We start from the raw sequence: 24343 nt of genomic DNA, 5'->3' as shown, positions 1-24343 counted from the left end.
TTAGTGTCCAGATAAAATAAAGATGTGATCAAACAAACAAGTACTTAAGAAAAACTTAATCGAAAGTCAGTAGGGCTTCAAATGAATTATAGATCTATCCACTAACGAAGGTACGTTACCACCATAACTTATTATCGCCATGCCTGGGCATGTGTGTGACTCTCGTGTTCACAAGTTGTCTTAGTGTGCGTCAGGTGACTTATGTAAGAACAGAAAAAAAATTGTTAATATACCTTAATTTAACGTGTAGGAGCCGCACCTTCGTGTGTCAAGATCTATACCAGATCTATACCACCAGTCGGTTATGAACAAGTACTCAAGTAGGACATATCGTAAATAAAACTACAATTCGTAAATCACACATTTTAATATTTTATTCTACAATACAAGTAACATATCAGTCTATCTTTACATAGGTGCATTCAATATATTATATATTTCTCTATTTATAAATAATTCTTTTTATTTTATTATAATGGACCTAACTTTTTAATAACCTTAAAATATCGATTAATACGTTTAATCAGTGCGAAAAATATATATGTTAAGCGTGACATTTATTATGCTATTGTCTATGATAAAATGGTTCTATATGGAGTATTACTATTTAATCTATGAATATAATGTGCTATGACACGAATATGAAACTAGGATCAAATATATATCACTAAATGCTAAATAATCGGTTAAAAAAATATATCGGTTCGATAGTTAGGTCCAATTCTGACACCTTAAAAACTAAATATTAGGTCCAATTAGTCGCTTTGAAAAACTTCTTTTTTTTTTAAATTTAGTAAAGTGTAAAGAAAGAAAAAGAGACATTCGTTATAAAAAGTTCGAATTTTAAATTAGAAAATAAAAATTAAAAAATATATATATTAGTCATAGCAAATCACAATGTACCTAATGATTGGTAAATGACTCCGATAGTGTTGGACACTATATTTAGAAGAAAAAAAAATAACACGTGTAACACAAAATTTCTAATTTTTAGGTTAAACGAGAGCGAAACGTTAATATTTGGTGTAGTTCGTATCATCGTTCTTATCTAAAGTGCATTTTCTATTTCCGTTCGGAAGCAAGTCATTGAATAGTCCTTTTCATTTTAACATATATGTTATAAAATACATACATACAACGTTTAACCCGGAACACGATGGTACGGACAGAAAAAGAATCAAACATACTTTGTTCTGTCAACCCTATCTCCGCTTTAGGTCAAACATTTAGATGCACATAAATATTATGTTTTTAAATTGAAAACAAGTTAAGCTAAAAGATAATTTATACATGAGAACAAAATTCCCAATTAGCAGGACTACAATAAATTTTGTTTGTTTAATTTAAACAAATATTCATGTTCCGATGGTAAATATATTTTAACAAAAATAAAAGGACTATGGTCAATATCAGCTCAAACGAACAAAGAAACGAAAACGCTACCACACAAATATAACCTAAATTGCACAAATCCAATTTAAATTTGTTATTAGTCTAATATAAGTATACATTTAAACAAATTGATATTTAGAAGGTACCTCGTACAGCTAAAATTTTGCCTGAAGTGCAAGTATTTCGTTAAAATAATGGTACCAGTTTTTTGTACGCAATATATAAACTTAATGACGTATTTAAAGCATTGTTATCATATTTAATTAAGGTGGGGCGAAAGAGATCGCAATACTTTTAGTGACGTCATGTATGAGATTGTGCACAATACAACTAGCACCATTGGTCCCATTCACACAAACAAACAGATAGGAAACTAATCACACCTCAAGCAAAATTATATTTTTTAAACTTAAAACTAAACTGAATTTAACTATCTATAATTTAACTGTAAATTTTCCAACGGACAACTTTTTTTTTTTACTAAATAAATAATGGAGAAATAAATAAACTAAAACAAGTCAATAGCACAACTTTTTAAATTGAATAAATACTAAATAATGTTGCCATATTTTAGATCATAGTTGATTATGAGATCATGAGAGGTACCTTTAAATTTTATTAGCCGTCTTTTATATACTATATCATTCTATATCTTTGCTTACAGCATATATTATTAAATGCCAATAGATATACATTACTAATAACCTAAGACTATTTATTAATGACATCATAAGAAGGCAAGGGCATTTGAAATTAAAAAAAAAAAACTATTTTAACATGGATAGCATTAGAATCAATGCTATTCATAATTTGATAAAAACTACTTTAAGATCGTTATTTTATACAAATACTAAAGAAATCAGAAACATAGATGTTCCCACCAAATATATACACAAGGATTTTTAATTATTTTTCAAGACTACCTAAATCACACATCAAAAAATGGTTCCAAAAATTCATGATAAAAGCTAGTCAAAGTAATATTTACATAAATAAGTACACACATCTAAACACACGGCTGTCATTACACTTGAAATTATTAATTAAATACGTTTGAAATTGAACGCTTGCACGATTATTATTATTTTTTTCAATCAGGCAACATTACAAGTGTAATAACATACAGTTATATAGAAAATATTACAAATAACATAATTTGTATAAAGCATTTGCGACTATGTTTACTTTTATATGTGATTAAAATATATTTTCTGTATTTATACGGAAAGTCAATTTGAATATAGAACGAATTATAAAAAAATAAATATGATATATGTGTAAAAAAAATAATGTTAACAGCTTATATTTATATAAAAATATAATTACATTTTGATAGTTATAAGTTATCATATTCACTTTTTTAAACTAATAATATACAACATCGACTTCCTTACCTTATTTATCCAATAAAAGTACCGAAGAGACTATTTTTCCATACGACAGATAACGTGTATCAAAGCGTTAAGTAATCATAAATCACCAATTGCAGCATCTGTGAGATGCGTAAGCAAACTTATCACGTACGCACGCGTTAATTCGCACAAATTTGTTTGCGCAAATAAACGGGAAACCACAATTGACTATAAAGTCGATCTCTGAAACGTTTATTTTAAAAACGTAACACGTATAAACGTAAACATAGCCATTGATTTATGATTAAGAAAGAAATATACATAATGTATATTACATAGACAAACTTATGTACAGTTTTACAAAATAGAAACACATCGTAATGGTTTGATTATGTAAAATGCAATACGAATGACATTATATTCTAAGAGATATCTTCTGATGACGATATCTCATAGAATATAATAACTATATTATATCTATGTAAAAGTATTGTTAACGTTATATATAAAAACAAATAGTCCCATAGGAAAAATAAATATATCTAAGAGTTCACAAATCAACGGTCGCAATGTGCAACAATATTTAATATACTAAATATAAGATTAGAAAAGAAAATCACGGCCACAATCTAACACGAATGATTAGAAAAAAAAAACTAATAAGTCTATGCCACTTCTCGATTACACAGATAAAGGTTAGTCAAATGTTGCCATAGTGAAATTATCAAATCACGTTTTAGCTAGCAACACTATGAGTTTATCTCAACGCCGTGTAAAGGTTCAAAACACTTTTGTTCTCTTTATGCGATGGCGTCTTCGAGAAGACGTTCCAGAAACGTAACGTTTCGTCACCGGCTCCGGTGACTATCGCCTCGCCGTCCGGAGACAGAGCCAAGTATAGAACTCTATACGAATGACCGGTGAGTTTTGCCACCTGAAATGAAATATATCATTAATTAATCATTGTTTCATAATGTAAGTTGTGCGAATGTTACGACTTTGTTTTTTTTTTTTATGGCATTAGTTGGCGAACGAGCATATGGGCCACTTGATGGAAAGTGGTCACCACCGCCCATAGACAAAGGCGCTGTAAGAAATATTAACCATTCCTTACATCACCTATGCGCCACCAACCTCGGGAACTAAGACGTCTCTTGTGCCTGTGATTACACTGGCTCACTCACCCTTCTAGCCGGAACACAACAATACAGAGTACTGTTATTTGACGGTAGAATATCTGATGAGTGGGTGGTACCTTATCAGACGGGCTTGCACAAAGCCCTACCACCAAGTGTATTATACAAAGTTTATTGCAATATGATATTGATAGATATCATATACGATATTACAAATATATTTTTTATATTTGTATATGTCATTTACACTAAAATATATACTTTTATATATACACGCTTCACGGAATCTTAGTGATGTGTCCTAACAGTCAAATGCTGAATTAAGAATATTTTGGGAATCAAATTTTAAATACATCAATAGGTTTATTTTAAATATTTACATTGACTTATTGTAAACTTCCTTTTGATTCAACGGTTTGTAACCTTTTTTTTATTTCTTTCCACATCATAAAGTACAATATTATTATCGATATGGGTAACAATTTTTAAATGTTAGTATAACACGGTACCAAAAATAGGAATGTAGCATACCTGAGTGAGAGATGGGTACTTCCACACCAAGATCTGATTCTGTGAGTAGCCGTGCGTCGACACCAGCTCGCTCGAGTGTTTCGACCACGCCAAATTGCACACTTGTGACCCTGTAACAAGTGACGTAGTACTTATTATACAGTATGAACATGGTTTGATAGATCTGAAATGTTTTAGCTTTCCTTGACATAAAAATTGTCATTTTTTTTATATACAACACAAAAAGAATCTATTCTCGTAAATATATAAAAAATCCTAAAAAAACAGAACCATTACTGAACTCAATCATTAAATTAAAAAAACATTTTTTTACAAAAAAACTATAATCCTAAAAAATTTGATAATTTATCATACTAATGATAATTATTTTATATGTTTTATTGAATTAAATATTTGATGATTGTATCTTAGAACAATGTATATCATGAAAGCCACTCCGTCGCAACCCCGCGGGGCACGAGAGCACCTCAAGTGTCTGTGTAGTGGCATGGAGTTTACTCTACCGAGAGCGCGGGGGCTCGGTGGCATCGTGTACGTACCGGTGTCGACGCACTGCATGGGCTGCGAGGTGAGCGTGTTCCAGAAGCGGATGCAGCGGTCGGCCGTCCCGCCGCCCGACGCCAGCAGCCCGTGCTGGTGCGGCGACCACGCGATGGCCTTCACCGCCGCCACGTGCGCCGAGTACGTCTGCACGGGCGACGTCGAGTGCTGCACACACGCACACAATTTCATTACACACCACAAAACATCATCATTTGCACATATTATCCTACGCGAAAACGTTAATACCATTAACTTGGACGTGGTTCCAATTTACAAATTATGTTTCAAATGTGTAAAAATTTTATTTATAAAATTAATATCGTGTCCGAAGTCGTGACGAAGGACAACGTCGTGAGCAAAACATGTGTCGCATGAAATTCTACACCATTTAAATCCACCAAGACTCACTGGAGCAGAGTAAACGTAAGATTAACTCTAAACCTTCCCCTTAATACAAAAATGTGTACATATTTTTAGTTAGTAGTAGTTTTTATTCAACATTTTTAGTGATGGGAAAAATCATATATCAATTGACAGGAAACCGAATCGCGATAAATTATTTAACCACAAAACTTATGATATGTTTAACATGTGGGACACCGCAAGACACAATTCACACGCCACGTTCTATATACATATTAGATAAAAATTAAATAAACGAACGTTTCGAACTATTATCTGCCATTTTTATTTATATTACTTTTTATTACTATGATGTTTATCTGCATACATTACATTAGCAGCGTGTAAATTTCCCACTGCTGGGCTAAGGCCTCCTCTCCCTTTGAGGAGAAGGTTTGGAGCATATTCCACCACGCTGCTCAAATGTGGGTCGGTGGAATACACATGTGGCAGAATTTCGTTGAAATTAGACACATGCAGGTTTCCTCACAATGTTTTCCTTCACCGCCGAGCACGAGATGAATTATATACACAAATTAAGCACATGAAAATTCAGTGGTGCCTGCCTGGGTTTGAACCCGAAATCATCGGTTAAGATGGACGTGTTCTAACCACTGGGCCATCTCGGCTCATGGGCATGTTTATCTGGATAACACAATATTCTCTTCATAATAATTAAAGTAAAATATAACCTAGTAATTTGCAACGCATAATAAAACGATTTAAAAAAAAAAACAAATCAGGTTCTAAAGTAAGCGACAGAGCCCGAAAATCTACCATAAAATTCAGCTCCAAAAGATTGAATATAAAGGATGGTATATAAAAAAATGTATAAAAATAACAACATACCATAGACCAGACGAAGAGTTTGTTGTCGTTGCCGCCTGAAGCGAGCGACTGTCCGTCCGGCGACCATTTCAATCCACACACTTCTTGTCTATGGCCTTGAAGTACCCGAGACGATTGTACCGCTGAAATTACGTTTACCAATTATTTTAAATAATAATTTACAGTACAATAGTTATTGTTACATTTATAACTCCACAGTCTTCCTGTGCGTGGCTTTGGAGTTTGGTGTATCTTATCTTAAATAAGTGTTTGTAATTTTAGTGTGCCTGCATGTTTTTATTACCAATCATCGGCGGCATCCCAATTTATATTTCCATTATTAGATTCCAGGCGACATCTTCATTGACTAGAAACGTGTCCTTGAAGGGGTGACTGAACTCCTTTGCCATTATGGATGATTGCATAAGGGCAAGCGAGTCATCTCTACTATGGATCGCCATTTTTAAGGTTGTTACCAAGAATATATTTCTATCTTCAGTCATTACAATGTTTAGTCAAAATATTGGCAAAACAAATGTATGACTGTTTTTTTTAAATATGGAATGTTTGTTTTTTTGTTAAGCAATAGAAAAAGAAAATGGCAACACTTACGTGGTGTTCTCGTATCCCTTTGCCTTATATGTCTATCCCTTGAGCCGGAACTTAGTATGTCACCGTTCCAAGCCAGAGCGCCAACGCGCGCTATGTGTCCTTGCAGTTTCGTAACCTGCGGAATAATAATATTATAAAATAAAGTGTAAAAAAAGCGTCTATTACATTTCTCTACCTCACTCTATCAACGAGATGAGATAACGGCCTTAATATATAAAACATCATAATTCCTACGTTTAAAGATATTTAAAGAATAAAAAAAAAATCATATGAAAGGTATCTAAGGAATTAAATAGAATTTGTTTTAATTATGCAAGCACTCGACTAAAAATATTTATTTGGAATATAAGTAGAGTTGGCCTTTGTTGCCAGTGCTCCCAGACCTCTGAATCAGGCCCTAAATGGGGGGACGCTACTCATGGGGGGATTGATGGATACACATGTAGCAGATTTTCATCCGACCCAATATGTATCATGATACTTCACCGTCAATCACGAGATTCATTATAAACATAAATTAAGCAACAAGCGGCTTATACTTATATTTATTAAATGTTGAAAATAAATTTAAATACATGTATATCATACTTTTTAATGTTTCATAAAAAAAAAAAAAACATTTCTTTATAAGTTTATAACACATCTTACCATTATTTTAAATGTAAAATTTTATTTGATCGACTGTCACAACGGTAGTCGGTTAGTCCGAACGAATTAACAGATTCATATGAAATTTGACATAATATTATGATACGATACATAAATGATGTCATAGAAGATATAGATGTTAAATAACATGTCTTGTCTGTGCGTGCATTCACTAAACTCAGAATATACTATGGTGAATTTCATTCCGTTTTCACGAATAGATGGACCATTTTACGAGGTAGATACAAGTATAATAACATTTATGAATGTATTATGCAAAATACCTAATGTTATTATAATATTAATCAGGTAAGCCGGAACAAAACTCGTTGCCGAACAACAAACGTGATGCGAGTATGTGTAAGTTATGAATGATGATATTGATACAGATGGAATTATAATGAAAATATAATGTCCTCGGTACTGCGGGTCACACATGTCGCTATTTCTCAGACTGATACAGAAGTTTTCCTTCAGCCTCTGAGCACGATATGAATTAATAACCCTAACCACTTCTAAATTCAGAGGTACTTGCTCGGATTCTAACCACTGAGACATCTCGGATCATACAATTAATAAATAATCATTACTAAAGATATATTTAGATAGATAGTGAATCGACTTTATAACATACCATCATCAAAGCGTTAAGCGCTTGCTTGCATTAAAATACGCGAGTGAGCTATTAAACAAACGGTCGATACATTCACAACAGTAACTTCTTGGATATTCAGCGAATATTAATATCAAAACCTACAAGACAATAAGAGAATTCTTAATACAAACCTCCTTATTGACAGCGACGTCCCAAACACTTATGTGACCCTTCTGAGTACCGACGGCCACCAAGTGACCTCTTTCACTCCACGCCACCGATGTCACAGCGTTGCCCTCTGACGATAGATCGCACAATCGCGTCACCTGTAATAATAACAAACGTATAAATTAAACTCGAAGAGCTTTCTTGCTTACGACTTCATTCGTCGAAATTGGATTTAGAAAAAAAAAAACTATGCATAGTAGCTCAATAATATTTATATTGATTGCCTCTCTGGTCTAATGGTTATAAGGCCGCTGACCCCGAGGTTCTAGGTTTAAATAGAAATGACATTGGTTTTTTTTTATAATTCTAGCGTGGAAAAAGGAATTTTGTATCAAATAGATCGTTTATTGAAACATGTTGCATACTACATTGTATACGACACACACTACGACCCACAGGGGCAGAGCAGTGACTTAAGGCACTAGACACATGTATACTAATATTATAAATACAAAAGTAACTCTGCTGTTTGTTCACAGCTAAACCAGTGAACCGAATTCGATTAAATTATGTCCGAAGCAAGCTTGAACCCCAAGAAAGTACCAACCACTACATCCCCGCCCCTCTCACCTCTAAAAAGCGTACAAAGTTGCGGGCGATAACTATTATTATATAAAGCTTGTTTGTTTGAACGATCTAATCTCACGAACTATCCAATTGATTTCAAACATTCTTTATATGATACGTACTATGTTTATATGAGCTATATAACTACACGACACAACCTTAAGGAGCGAAACCGAAACCATAAACGATAACCATTATGGCAAACCGTATGAAAAATGTCTACGTAGTATGAAACAAAGTCGCTTACCACCGCTTATATATTTTAAACTACGCAACGAATTTAAATGCGGTTTCCATCAATAAACAGAGGCATTCAAGAGGAAGGTTTATATGTATAATACATGCGTATTATATTAGAGATAAGCCGAGAATTCCAATTTTCCTAGCCGGAAAAACACGATGTTTTTGTGTTTATGTTTGTTCTGCAATCTCGAAGTTGTATATACACACTTAGGACGAGCGTTCATGATACAAAATTGACGCGAAAGAAACAACGAGGCCGGATCATCATCATTAGCAGATCATACTTGTCCACTGCTGGACATAGACCTCTCCAATTGCACGCCACTGTGATCTATCTTCGGCTACTCGCATCCAACTCCTGCCAGCCGTCTTGCACAAATCGTCACCGTGACGTATCACGTCCACCGTGCCTGAGGACGTCCTACACTACGTTTGCCGGGACGCGGTCTCCACTCTAGAACACGTTTTCCCCAACGGTTCTCGGTTCTACGACAAATATGGCCGGCCCACTGCGACTTCAGCTTACTAATCCGGATACTGTTTCTTAAAAATATTTCAAAGTAATACAATTTAATAGAAACTATTATAATTATTTCTACTATTATGTATTAGATCAAAAACGTACGAAAAAAAAACGTAATAGATAGATATCTCTATAATAATTTTAATTAGATGCCATTTTTTTTATTTCGATGCAAGCGATGTATTAAAGTTACTATACTGGCTTCGCTTTTTATAAACTAATTTGTCTAGTCGTATTTTTTATATGTCAAATATGTCGGACGAGCAAGTGGGCCACCGGATGGTCACCATCGTTCATATATATTAGCGCCGTAAGATATATTTACCATTCCTTATAATCCCAAGGCGCAACCAACTTTAAGAACTAAGATGTTATGAACTTTGTGCTTGAACAATGGCTCCTTCATCCTTCTAGCCGAAGCACAACAATACTATTGTTTTTTGTATTGCTGTTTGCTGGTAGGGTATGTGATGAGTAGGTCTACCACCAAGTACAATAGTCTTTATAACATAAAAATGCAAAGTAAAACTAAAAACGCGTGACAAGTAATGAACCCAAATCCAACCTATTAAAATCCAACATATTCAATTGATATTAAGAAAACAAAAAACATATCAAATTAAAAACGAAGCGAATTCAAAGAAATTGGCGAAAAAATACGCGATATGTTAAATATCTTTCTATAAAATAATAATTTTAATTAAAACCCGATAACTTTCCTTTATCGGTCCAATTAATCGGACTTCGTTTTTTTTTCGTTGCCTCGTCTGGTCTCAAATCTCAGCTGTAATATTAAGAGCTAGTCACGCTGTTATCAGGGCGCGTGCGAATTATTATTAAACTAGCTTCTCGTACCGGCTTCGCACGGGTTGGATAAGTGTCTTTTTTACAGTATACCTGATTGTAAGTTCTCAACACCGCCAATAGAAGGCCAACGATAAATTTATACACAGCCAATGCGAGACCATACTTGGGAGCTAAGATGCCCCTAGGGCCTGTAGTTACTCGGTCACCCTTCAAACTAAAACACTACAATACTAAGTTTTGCTGTTTGGCTCTAAAATACCTGATGAGTGGTACCTATCTAGACTGGCTTGCACAAAACCTAACCAACAAATTAATATTCATCGCAATACCTACATATAATCCTAGTTACATATAACCCTTTAGATATAACACTGTAGATTACGCAACGCACGCCAGTAAAGCCAGCCGATGTGATTCTTTCCGACATCTTCAACAATCATAGTCACATTTCAGCCAATTTACACAAAACTATAATAAATTACACCTAAATGTTCCTCGTGAATCCTCAGTCCATTGGCGAGAACATGAAAGTCCGTTCAGGCGTTCAGGCAGGCAGGCAGACAGACGAGACGGGAGGACATTGTTTTATAATATGTAGTGATCCTGTTCATCGACCTTGTACTTAGCCGATCTAGAACTCGTCTACCCCCGCAGTGATACGAAACGCCCACTGAGCCCGGCTACCGTGTAGGCTCTGAAGAATATTGTTTACATTTTTAACGATAATATATCGTTTTGTATGAAACCAGTTCAGAAGACTATATATCATTAATTAGTCACATTATTCATAGTATTTACATATATAATGACACTATGATTTAGCTCAACTGCACCTGTCTAATAGCTTATAAGGCTGCTGACCTCGAGGTCGTGGGTTCAAATTCCGTTTCGGGTCAATAAAAACGTTATTGAGTTTTTTCCGTCACGATATTGTCAGTAACAGCGCGGAGTTAGGAAGTCGACAATGTTACACGCGTGCCTTGGAGACCATGTCGTCAGTGGAAAGGAGGAACAGCTTAAGCGCCATAGGAATACTTTTGGGATATGAGGTTTACGGTTAAGATAGTAAACCTAATTTCCCAAACGTACCGCTTTGACGCTTTCTGGCTCTCTAGTAAAGAAAAACTTGATACTGAAACACGTGCTTGTCGGCCACATCTTAAACTGAGTCGCTTTGACCGCATTATGTCACGAAGACATAATAACAATGTAAAGTAACAGCCTGCTGCCTCCCACTGCTGGGCAAAAGCCTTAAAGCTTACTCCGATGCGAATTGGATACACGTGGCAGATTCTCATCCACCACGTGTAGACTTCCCCGTGATGTTTTCCTTTACCGCTGAGCAGGAGATGTATTATAAATAAATTAAGCACACGAATTCAGTGGTGCTTGTCCCAAGTTTGAACTCCAGAACTATCGAATAAGATTCACGTTTAACATAATTTTTGATGAAAAGTAACTTGTCAATTCCTCCCCTTTCCTAATATAAAATACGAACAGAGTCTGGATCGTTTCATAAGATCGCAAAAGCCTACTTGAATAAAGTATATTGCGATTGGATTTCGTTTATAGCAAGTTCATAGTATTTATAACAAGTGTATATCAAACAAGTTTGAAATTCAATAGAAAATATAAATAAATATAATAGACAATATAATTTTGCTCTGTTAGTCTTCGAACTAAATATTCAAAATATTTTTCTTAATTTAAAATTCATCGCCGATCTATAACAATATTATAAATGCGAAATTAGCTCTGTCTGTCTGTTGCTCTTTTACGGGAAAACCACTGAGGCGAATTCGATAAAGATTTGGCTTTTACTCCCCCCTAAAAAGTCGAAGGGGACAACTAGTTTTCTAAAAGACAAGCGACGTCAGAGAAATCTATCAAAACTAAATTTATCGAAACCAGATAGAATCATAAGGATCAAATTATATATATATATTTATTGATGTAATTATTTAATTAACGTATACGGCGCAATCAAAAACTCTCAATACCGGTTTGAGACAAAATAAAAACGTCTAGATAATACAACGAGAACCTGCACCGGTAATGCAACGGCTAAAATCTAGTTTTTAGGGTTCACTGTGACATGCAAAAAAAATACATTACATTTTTTTTTTTTTTATTTAATTATTATGGCAATTAAATTTGCATCTCCGTGTACCCGATTGTTTGGTACTCGAACGAAGGAATCTTAAGATTCGTATGAAAATCGATTACATAGTAAAATGTTCCTTAGGTACTTTTAATGGAAAAAAAAATCATAATTCACAAATAGTATTGCAAAAGTCATACTTAATATAAAGTAAATAAATACATATATATTAAGAAGTAAATAATAAAGTTATTAAAGGAAGGCGAGGAAAGAAAACATACTACGCTCTCGTGAGTCGACCAGCTGAGTGGGGAGGGGATTGAATAAATATCGTCCGCGCATGCGCACAACCCACTCACACTTGTTTATAATATTACAATCACGTTTCGCTTCGCACGTAATCCGTCTGAATATAACTCCTATGCACTGAACTAGACGATTTTTATTACCCGAGTAATAACTGGTTTATCAATTTAATATTTTCACGTCAATTTTATGTCGCATAAAGATAATACATGGATGTTTTCGGCATCGATGCCAACGGCCCATTAGCTCAGTTGGTTAGAGCGTCGTGCTAATAACGCGAAGGTCGCGGGTTCGATCCCCTCATGGGCCAATGACTTTTTAGATTGCATGATAGGTATATAACATTTATTTGCATTAGGTTTATTATTTTGCATAAAAACAAGTAATATTATAAATATAAAATCAGTGTTTTAGTTGTTTTTTTTTTTTTCGCTCGCTTCGATTTCCGTTCTTTTCGCAACACAGCGGATACTATGCAGATATTAATTCTTGATAAATATTCGTGTATTATATTTTACGACGGTGTGAGATTTCGGGTTTTTGATGACTTTAATTTTAGCTATTATTTAAATATTTTTAGTGCAATCCGTATCTGACTGACAGGTTGGCATTAATAATTCTTTTTATGAAACATCAATTAAGAATTGTTGCCATATCAAAAAAAAAATTATAAGACACGCCAAATTTAAACTGATAAAACAAAGCGCTCTTTAAGGACTTTTTATAATCTTTAAGATTAAATAATCAATATAATATCGTTCGATACTTAGAAATGAGCGAATGTTGGAATGAATCCACGTACCTGGCTAGTGCATGCGCTCCACAGGTACACGCAGCTTCCAAGTCCAACGCTGAGAACGTTTTGGGCGGACCAGTCGACCAGGTTCAGATAAAAGTCGTCCTGTAACTCCGGCGCATCAAGCACCTACAATAAAATAACAATAAATAATAAAAGGTTTAATGAATTATCTAATGAGTTAGACGTTTCGTTTTTATTTGCGGAGCGATGTTTCGTTCGAACGGTTTATGTTCCGAGATTGCTGTTACTCGATAATACACGCAACCAGTGGCGTGCACGTGTCTTTAAAGGTAAGTGGACACGAATCCAAATACCACATAACAGACACCAAATAAACAAGACAAAAATGAGGATATATACAGATATTCCTTCTTTCTCTAAACGATCAAATCGCATCAGCGTTTGATAAAAAAAAATACAATTTTATTAACAATAGTGGGAGATATAATTGTATATTAGAGGTAGTCGGTTCTTTCCGTGTCTGAAGTATTTCCTTCCAAACCTGTGGTTGATTATAATCGCGCTTCTATAATAAATAATGACTTTGACTATTAGATATGAGTCGGTAATAAATACCTTAAAGGGAATTCTTGATATTTTTCTAGTTGCTTTACGCGGCGATCGTAGTAGCTTCTGTGATTTCGCTGACACAGGCGATAGGCTATACGGCGAAGGATCTATATTCTCCTGAAACAATAAACATTACGGTTAAATCCAAGTGTATCGTGGCATAGCATAAAAAACACGTTTTAATGGACTCTAAAATATTAAAAAAAAAACCATAAAACCGAACGTATTCAAATACAAAACTTTACGCCCTATCGAATTCGTTTCCATAAAATGCACAAGACGAAGTAAACGTCTTTAAAAAATAATGTTCAATAAACATGACAAAATGGACCACTTGATTTAATACTTCAATGCAGAAAAAAAATCGTACCTTCTTTTTATCGTCGGTAGACATTTATTACACAGTTTTATATACGAATTCGCTCAAGTTTTATACAACGTACATATCAAGTAGAACGGCGAAAACTAAAATTGCAAAACGAGATGACGCGAGACAAGCCGTTTGTAATTCAATCAATATTCGACAACTTGAAAGGCAATAAAATAAACGGACGAGGAAATAAATTAAATTTAATCGAAATTTTTAACTACTTAGCAAATCTTTCATCGACGCTTAGAAACGTGTAGATCAACAAAAAATAATAAAAATAAACTTTATCGCAGACATACAAAAAAAATAAATGTTTACTAGTATCTTGACAATCTCATTATAGACACAGAGAAACTCATCAAGATACGACGAACAGAATAATAGGCGTAGATTTCTGTCTAAATTAAGCTCACATCTACTAGCGAACGACCGAAGAGGTTGGACAAAGATTTGTGGTAACAAAGTACAAAACATTCAAAGGAGAGACGCATTCACGGGAGGCGTTAGAATCGGTGCTAAAGTAACAAATGATGCTGCACTCATTAGGCTCTCGGGTAATAAAAAAGACAAATGCTCGGGCAGTTCGCAGCACAGAAAACACTAACGGAACAAAAACTACTGACAAATTGAATCGACTAATTTCAACGCCGTGCCAGCGAGAAGCGGTAATATACAAGTACAAAAAACATAAAAATTTGAGTGCGATGTTCATTAGTGTTACTAAATTGTAACTCTCGAGTTAAGTATGTATATTATTCTAAGATGTTACGTAAGACGAATCATTACTAGTAATTTATTTATAAGCTGTATAGTGAAATTTTAGAGGCCCAAATGGGGAAATCGCCTAGAAACCTCCTGGAGCGGAACGTAAGTCCTTGAAAGGTTCGGCTACCCGTTGCCTTTTGTGCGAATCGCGATAAAAAAAAACGACTGAAAAAACAAACGTAACAAAATTAAACTCAGCACATTCGATAGCGTTTCGATTTGTCAGCGATTTTTTTCAAACGAATCTTTCAATTAATCATCACCAAAATTCTATTCATTTTCTTATAATCGATCTCCTATAAGAGCTAGACCTGTTGCTACGTCGCTCAAAACTGTCCTACTGAATCTTGTCGTTCATTGAAAACAAAGCGACACGCCACGAATAATAAATATACAATTATCCTAGAAAAATGCTAAAAGTTTAATGGATATTATAGCACTAACAGGCATTATAAAAATTCTAAGTAATTTACTGCAAAAAAGTGCACATTTCGCGTAAACTCATGGCAATAATCACGACCATCAACCAGTTTTATTATACCTCCTGAGTAATCTAGATGCTTCAGAAAGCATAAAAATTTTCGTGGGATTTAACGTAGGATGATATAACAATGCGTATTATTTTGTGCGAATAATAATTTTAAAGTTGAATTAAAATTAAATAGCGTGGGTGATATTATTGGAAGTCTGCGGGTAACACTGCGTTCAAAGCATTATATACGAAAAGGACACGTCCTGTCGCCTTTGCATACACATTAATGCGATTCAAATGGAAATATAACTGGGTTTGTGACACCCACTTCAAACAAAAAAACATAAGACGCTGACACAAAAACACGAGAGTTAAGCACGCTTACAATAAATATTGTTGATAAAGAAAGGGATTTACACGTAGTACTACAGATATCGTTACCTTAACCGTTAATGTCCTAAATTTAAATTATTTGCTCGTTTCAAATGAAATCACACGTTATTTATAAAAAATCAAATACTATTAAGAATAGCTATGAATGAAAAAGTAACGGGAAAACTGAAATAAGAATGAAAGTGCATAGTGTGCATGATGATTAATTTACAACTGCCACTTAAGGAGATATTGACTTAGCAAACGCCCCGCCCCCGAATGGTCGTCGACACACTGGCCTTGGTATGTGGTCGAAAACGAATGCATATTATTATATTATGTAAGCCGAAAATTGCCTGTGGGAAATTGCAACTGGTTTTAAAAAAAAAACACGCAAATGTTCCGTCAGCTGAGATTCACGAGGATAACGAATTAAGAGACTACTCTTATGAGAGAATGACAAAGCTTCGGCTATTTCGCTTATTACAAAATTATGACTCATGGAGATTATATCTTATTAGACACTTAAAATTAAACTTATATTTGGATACGGTGATTTTTTAATAAAATCCGATGATATATTAGAACATTAAACTGATATCGAAGAAGAATCATCTGAGACATAAAAAAAAACATTTGTACATATATTCAAGTAACGCATAACTAATCCGGATTATTATTTCTTACTGGCACTGCTACAGAGTTGACCTCTTCGATGATTTCGAATACTAATGCTATTTTAATTGGATGATTTATATTTTTTGTATAATTATAAAAATAAAATTGCTGTCGAAACGCTTGAAGCACATTAATAAAATATTCTAAGTCACGTCATGTTGTAATAAAAAATATTTTTACCTAACTCGCTTCAACGCGTTGCAAAGATTCAACGATTTATCAAGTGCTTCTATGTACAAAAAAAAAGCAATAATCTTTAACATCCTGCACTTTATATTGAGGTGGTCAGATGTTAATTTGGTAATAAAATGATAATTTAAATATATAAATCTGAAATGGCGTGACGGTAGCCATCATTGTGTAGTGTTGCGGTCGTAGATAATGTATAGATCGAGCAATTGCCTATTTCCTCTTCGCACAATTGCGTTATTCAGAGGGAATAGATAGAGGCACCGAACAATAGATCAGAAAACGATACGCCATTTAATGGACATCGACCTAATGCAAGTCTGCATTAACTGCATCGAATAATTCATTCAATTCGATTTATTGGACAACTTCTAATAACAATTTAAAAGAACCTAAATCTTTATATTTTAGCAGTTCATACTACTATAAGAAAAAGTATTTAATATACATTTTATGACAATTTATGTGTTAAAATATTGGGTTGATATACATTTAAATAAAATATGAGCAATAGGTGAAAAAAAGAACGGTATCTTGTAAAATGTCATCGCAGACGATGAATAAAATATCATCATTATGCAAACAGAAAATTTGAATCGATACCTAAACTTAGTTTACTATGGACTTACTATGCATTATTTCAGCAAATATAACTATGTCAATTGAACTCCCGCGAACTGACGAAGTCAAACCAACGGAATCGTATTAAGTAATTATCAATTACAAAGACAACGCAAAACACGATAGTGAATTAAGAAGTTAAAATTGTAATGTACTTATTACTTTAATGACATGACAGCGTCTTAAGAAAAAGGTAAAAGAAAAATTTCAATATAACGCAAACCACAATGATGTAAGATGAATGAGCAATCAGAATCCAAGTTTATTAACCTCAGACAGCAGACGCATAAAAAGCTAGAAATATACCATGTAGTGACTAGATCTTAGATAACAGATTGATTGGTACTATAAATGAATGGCAGATTTTGTGACCTGAACGGATCCGTAAACAGGTCACGTTGGATGCGCAATAATAAAAAATTGTGCTACCGTAGAAAAACGTAGTCCCCTTTCAGTCGACCTAGTGTGAAGAGAATACAAATATAAAACTTATCCAAACCCGGAACTTATCTGAATTTAGCACCATTATAATGAGTCATCTAAATAACAAACTTCGCACAAGAAATTTTCAAATATGTTAACCAATGTCGTTTTGCAGCCAACGTAAGAAATTGAAGGTAAATTTTTAATAGCATTGCGGTAAGTTAAAAGTCCGACTAATTTAAAAATGGTGTCGTGGATTTGACTCAATATGCCGATTCAATTGACTTAACTGTGTAAATAAACGTAACCCTACCGGGCCTCGATCGCAAAAGCCTCGGCAAACAAGCAATTGTGTACATAGTAGGAAAAAAATTAAGGCCAAGTAGATGCCTCTTGCGAAATACCCTCAGTTACCGGTAGGTGTTGATTCTGTAAATAAACCACTAAGCGAACACCGTTGGTCACTTCTGACCAAACCTGTAGCTGACGACACAGGAGCTAAGTTTATTAAAATTAAATTAGAATATAATTTAAATATATTCGAGATAATATCATTTACATAAGGTAAGCCAAAATTGAAACGGATAAAAGCGTTTAAAAAACTATTATATAATACCGATACATCGCGAGTCACAAAACACGTGGGTGGTAGTAAATGTGATTGCGATTCAATTTTTCATTTCTTTTTGCAACATCGAAATAACAATAGAACCAAACGAACATCTAGTCTGATACCTAAAATATCAAAGGCCTTTAGGTTCAGATTAAACATAATATCTAACGAACGGCCAATAATGTATTGTATTGTACGAAACGATCCCCGCCGCGCGATGTCAGTCAACGACTTTGTCATATTAGGTAATACATACATACTATGTATCAGATAACACAGGACATCTGCATGGTGATTAGTGACTTGTAAATGTCAATCAGTGGACTTTCGATCATTGTTATAAAGCAAAAAATCACAAAGAGCCACTTACATGTCAGTAAATGACATCGAACAACCAAGGCCACGAGGTACAAACACCAGTGGGCATATAGAATAAAAAAAGTTTCGATATAATTAACGAGAAACCGAGTCGACAGACTGAGACGTCTTGGAAATTAGAAGGAGCAGCCTAGAGAATGAATCGAAACCGTGACTCTGCTTTAATAAACGGACAATCTAAAACATGATCTAGATAGTAAAAACACAACAGCAGCTTGCCTATCGTCTCAAAAACAACAAAGAAAACGATTACATGGACTCTGATAAAGAATAAAAAGAAAAAATGCATTTGTAGAATCAAATGCTGCAAAAGTTACAATTCATCCCCTGCCAATGACCGCAAGTCTAGACTGAACTTAATATCTTGCTGCGTGAGTTGCCTTTGCCGAAAACATAACGCAACGTATGACGAACGAATGAGAATTATCACTATCGTACATCATACAAGTTTTTATCATACACTATAAACATTTCTGAGTAACGCTCTACAGATTGAATTATTGTGAAGTTATTTATGTAATTACTATATTTAATAGCCATTAACTAATTGAAGTTAGGTTACGATTTTAATAAACTCAATCATACGAATAAATGATTATTTCACGTGAGAAGTAGCAGTTAAACCCGGCTAGATTTTTTGCGTCTTTTTGCGCAACCATTAAGTTTAAAATCAATTTCACTAGGAACATTAAATTCTTGTCCCGGAGGATACGGACAATAAATCAACCGTAGCGTGAACATATCAAATTAAAACATGTAGTCGATCAATCGATCCCTATTTTAAATTTACATTAAAAAACAATTTGGACTATGTCCTAGATAATTTTTGCACGAGTGAAAAGATACGTCACAATTAAAATATCGTGCGTTGAAAATTTTAATCACGGATACGTCCCGACTCTTACCGGTGATAAAAAAGAATCACCAGCGACTTCAACACAAACGGACCAATGAACCCTAGGATCGCACGCATCATTGAAATGCGCAGGCGCAAAATTTGTAAATTGCAAAGCGTCTAGACTTTTATCCGTTCAAGGTCTTGAAGCAAAAAGCATTAGATAAACCGAGACGTGAGGATTCGTCGCGCCTGCACTGTACCCAAGACGGTGAGCACTATAATATAATTGCAGACGGTAACGAAGCAGGCGCAGTCAGATAATTGATTTTATGAATCGCTATGGGAATATGAGTTAAAAGCTTTTCTCCTTTGATTTCGCGTCCTTATAATTACCGTTTCCGTCATAACAATCATTTTATAGTTAATAAAACATAAAAGTAAATTGTCTAAGATTGCATTGAACGTACTCTATTTTTTTTTTACCGAGAGGTGCTTTACCCCGCCAACTTGTCAGGTGAAGAGGTAATATAAAAAATGGGCACGTGGTGAATACATAAGGAGTTTTTTTTACGCACTAACTAAGTTACGCTTCTGTATAAAAAACAACGACCATACACATTTTATATCTATGAGAGCTTCCTGAAAAGGTGGCGTAATTCGATCACTGCACCGGCTCCAAAACCCAATAAGCGAATTCAATTAACGCCGATAGAATTTATTTTTGACGTCAGAAATTTATAGCGGCTTGTTTATTGTGCATCGTTTTGAATAGCCTTTAGTTATCATAAAATGATTCTTACATAATAAAGAATTACGAATCTCTAAACAATAAAATTTGTTGAATGGGTAAGTCTAAAGATTAATAATATTTATCCTTCGAATACCTGCACGAACGTACTAACAAACGACATTTATATGATTGGAAAAATTAATTTTGCAACACGTAATAAAGATAAGAAAACATTAAAATGTCACATTGTTTAATTTGACAAAGGCGAATAAAATGTGCCAAAAATTTTTTACAATTGTAATGCATGCAGTCGATACAAAATTCATCGGTGGCCGAAAATTTACATTTACACAAAGCGCCGATTAGAATTTATATGGAGACGCATTTGGAATTGAGTCACTGTCAATGCATTCACGTATGAACCGAATTTTGTATTCAATAGCTATGCGCGTATAATCCAGTGGGTGGTGCCCATAGAACAAATCTAGATTGTCATGAATATTCTTGAACGTTTTTTTGTAGATGGCATATGATAGATTGGATTTACAAGGCGTGCTATGTTTTCTATACTAATATTATAAATGCAAAAGTCTGTGTCTGTGTCTCTTTAAACGACTGAATCTAATTTGATAAAATTTGTTATAAAGCAAGCTTGAACTTTTTTCTGACATAAAACCCCCAAAAGAGGGAACGAAGCCGTATTTAAAAAAACGTTCTAATTTTAAATCATTAAACGAGTATATACAAAGATATTATATAAATTCGATTGCATATATATATATAAAATAAAGTTAAACATACTTACACACGTAACTATCGTTAAAGTATGCATTTATAAGAGCACTTAAGTGCCTATATCGTCTACCAGATACGAAGTTCATTAGATTTACATCGATTAAATTTTAAATTAAATGAATGATGTAGTCGTTAATCTTTTTTTAGAAGACGTCTTAAATAGGTAGAGATCTGACGTGTTATTTAATGAATTTCAATAACACATTCTTAAATTAATACGTTTTAGAACATTAGTTGACCTCTCACCTGAGTAAAGAAGATGTACCTATCTACCTACATACTTTACTTTTTTGGTGATTTTTTTTTTTACAAAACCACCCGTTGACAGCGAGGTTATAAACGTGAGCAATCTTGGCCAGATCGTGAATGGCAATCAACGCCACTGACTAGTCACTAATGTACATAAATTGAGACCAGCAGAAATTACACTAAGCACAGATATAAATTATATAGTTAACTATCGCTGGGAGTCTATCAGTTAATATGACCATGGCAATACTAAAATAATGGACTAAATCATTATTGATATTTTTTATATAAAAAAAAAAAATGTAACTTGTTTACATTTACTAGAAGAAGTTAAAATTCAGTAAGCAGACTAAGCAATTGTTTAAGTAAACATATTTAAAGTACAAAACTTAAAATATTTTAAAACACACTCAGCCGAACAAATAATCACGTCTCTCGTGACGGATATACATAATCATTTTGTACTCGAAACCTATATTTGTTTATGAATTGAAAAACGAACGGACACAAACAACATGCAAAATATAATATTCTAAACGTTTGACCGTAAAATTTTAATAATTTATTTTAGGTCGTTGTCACCGCTGAGTGATGTCAGTCGGACGGACAAATGACGGGACAGAAATTATGCGAGAGAGAAAAAAACAATGGCATTGTATCGAACGTAATGGCCAGTGAAAAAAGATGCACAACCAATAAAATTTTAGGTACCTACGAAAAAAAAAAATTATATATATACATTCAAATTTGCATTTAATACGAAACTTAACAAAAAACATAGACGGTTATCATTAGCATACGTTCATTGTCACTATAGCGCTAAACGCGATAATTGACACACAAAGGTATTTTTGCAAGAGGACACCAGCCAGTGTTCCTTTCTACCGACCGACTCGTTTACTTCACACTTAAAATATGATGCGGCTATGTTTATTCGCTATGTGTACATTACAGCTTACGTCGAGTGTAATGAATATTCGATCGTCGAATTTTTTGCATTCGGTTACGACTATAGTTGATTTTATTTATTAACATTAAAAAAATAAGCGAGTAATTTAAGCGAACCTATCCGTTTGACCGTGTACCAAAATCACTGAAGCGAATATTAAGATCGTGTGAGAAGTGAACATCCATCCTAGAACATTTGCGAAATGTGTAATATACATAAAATTCTCCACACGCCATCTCGTTTTCCGTTTACGTTTTTCACACGGATTGCTATTTATTAAACTATGTTAAACCAGAAAGTGTTTCGAACAGAATTGTGGACGACGTCATTTCTAAACTTTATAACAAAAGAGACTTAACTTGCGTAAGTTTAAAGCGGACATAGTCGCAGCGAGGCGTCTCGGATTTGCATAAATAATTACGAGACAAAAAGGTATAAAGAAAATGTACGCGTTACGTCTTGCTACCGAGGGGGCAAAGTTTACGTTTACTGATTTGAACGCGCACGTTACCTCATAAAGGAGTGACATTCGATAATTGGATTGTTATTACAAAGGGTACCGACACATTCAACGATTTCATCGTAATAATACTTGGCAAAAATACGTATTTAAGGCCGAAACGCCGTTTTAAACGCTACAAATACAGAGTTTGTTTAAACGTTTACGATTCCAGAAATTTTTATAAAATAACATTTTATTTGTATAAAAAAGGAATTAAATAAACTGTAATTTTTATTTTTACCGATGGTAAACCTATCCTCTCACGTTGGTCGTTGCCTCGACGTATGTTTAATCCGCCATATTTACGTATCTTCGAGTTCTCAAAAGGCTCAAAATAATAAAAAACGACAACTTCTAAACAGCGTATACTAAATATTTTCTGGCGTTCGGGCTTTTGGAATGGTACTAATCAACATTTACGACATCGTTATTCCTATAACTTGAAAATGGATCCTAAAAGTTTCGAATTTCACTAACACTAATTTCAAATCAATGGACATATAAATTACGAATCGCTATCGTACCTTATAAAAGGTAGAGCATGAATGTGGATCACGCTGCTTTTCAAGAAATATATTTATTTAAAAGTTTGATGGCCTCTAAAAAAATAATGATAGAAAATTAATGACATTTGCCTGCTAAAAATAAAGGTATTCTTTATTTTAGGATAAAAACTTTACTCGATTTTAAATCAACTCGAAATATAACTTGACAAAATCGTCAAATGACTTGACCCTATAATAAAAACTCGCAACCTTGGTGTTTTAAAAGTTTTTATTTTTTTTGTCATATCGAAATTACCAAAGATACTGTCACATCGAGATCGCATCACCATTAGATGGGCAACTTTACGTGACATAATAGCCCATTTAAATGTATTGGTGAACTCACCTCGAAGTCACTTCGGAGTCTTAATACTTGGGTCACAAGTAATTCTTGAATATCATGACAAAATTACTGGGTCAAACAAAAATCATTTATATAAGCACTATAACTGGAAAAAAAATGGTAATTTTGTAATAATAAAATCACAAAATTCCATGCTTAAGAAAGAAAAAAATAATTTTTTATATTAAGAATTTACGGACGCGTTTTTATAGCGAACTCAAATCAAGAGGTACTAAAACAAAACGATTTCCAAAGGACAAAGATCGTCAATTATTGTTTTCTAACTAACTCATCATGGTCCAAAGAAGAGGTACATTTTTAAATATAT

The 24343-nt window shown here is 33.9% G+C and overlaps 1 protein-coding gene and 1 non-coding gene across 2 annotated transcripts in view; one reads left to right on the top strand and one right to left on the bottom strand.

Annotated features, from left to right (window-relative positions):
- Positions 1 to 2240: 2240 nt before the first annotated feature.
- Positions 2241 to 24343, bottom strand: part of LOC125073381 (fizzy-related protein homolog) — a 43766-nt gene continuing 21663 nt past the window's right edge. The window contains exons 4-11 of the mRNA XM_047684193.1: positions 14190 to 14300; positions 13617 to 13739; positions 8231 to 8365; positions 6797 to 6911; positions 6206 to 6327; positions 4951 to 5119; positions 4412 to 4521; positions 2241 to 3678 (exon numbers count right to left, since the gene is read on the bottom strand). Coding sequence (XP_047540149.1) covers positions 3502 to 3678; positions 4412 to 4521; positions 4951 to 5119; positions 6206 to 6327; positions 6797 to 6911; positions 8231 to 8365; positions 13617 to 13739; positions 14190 to 14300 — 1062 coding nt within the window. The 3' untranslated portion in view covers positions 2241 to 3501. The remainder of the gene's footprint in view (positions 3679 to 4411; positions 4522 to 4950; positions 5120 to 6205; positions 6328 to 6796; positions 6912 to 8230; positions 8366 to 13616; positions 13740 to 14189; positions 14301 to 24343) is intronic.
- On the top strand, positions 13051 to 13124 carry Trnai-aau. The gene has a single exon. It is a non-coding gene; the product is annotated as a tRNA-Ile (tRNA).

The sequence above is a fragment of the Vanessa atalanta genome, chromosome 2, assembly GCF_905147765.1.
Source record: "Vanessa atalanta chromosome 2, ilVanAtal1.2, whole genome shotgun sequence".
NCBI classification, from domain to species: domain Eukaryota; kingdom Metazoa; phylum Arthropoda; class Insecta; order Lepidoptera; family Nymphalidae; genus Vanessa; species Vanessa atalanta.
The sequence above is the reverse complement of the archived record's forward strand: the minus strand, read 5'-3'. Positions and strand labels throughout refer to the sequence as shown.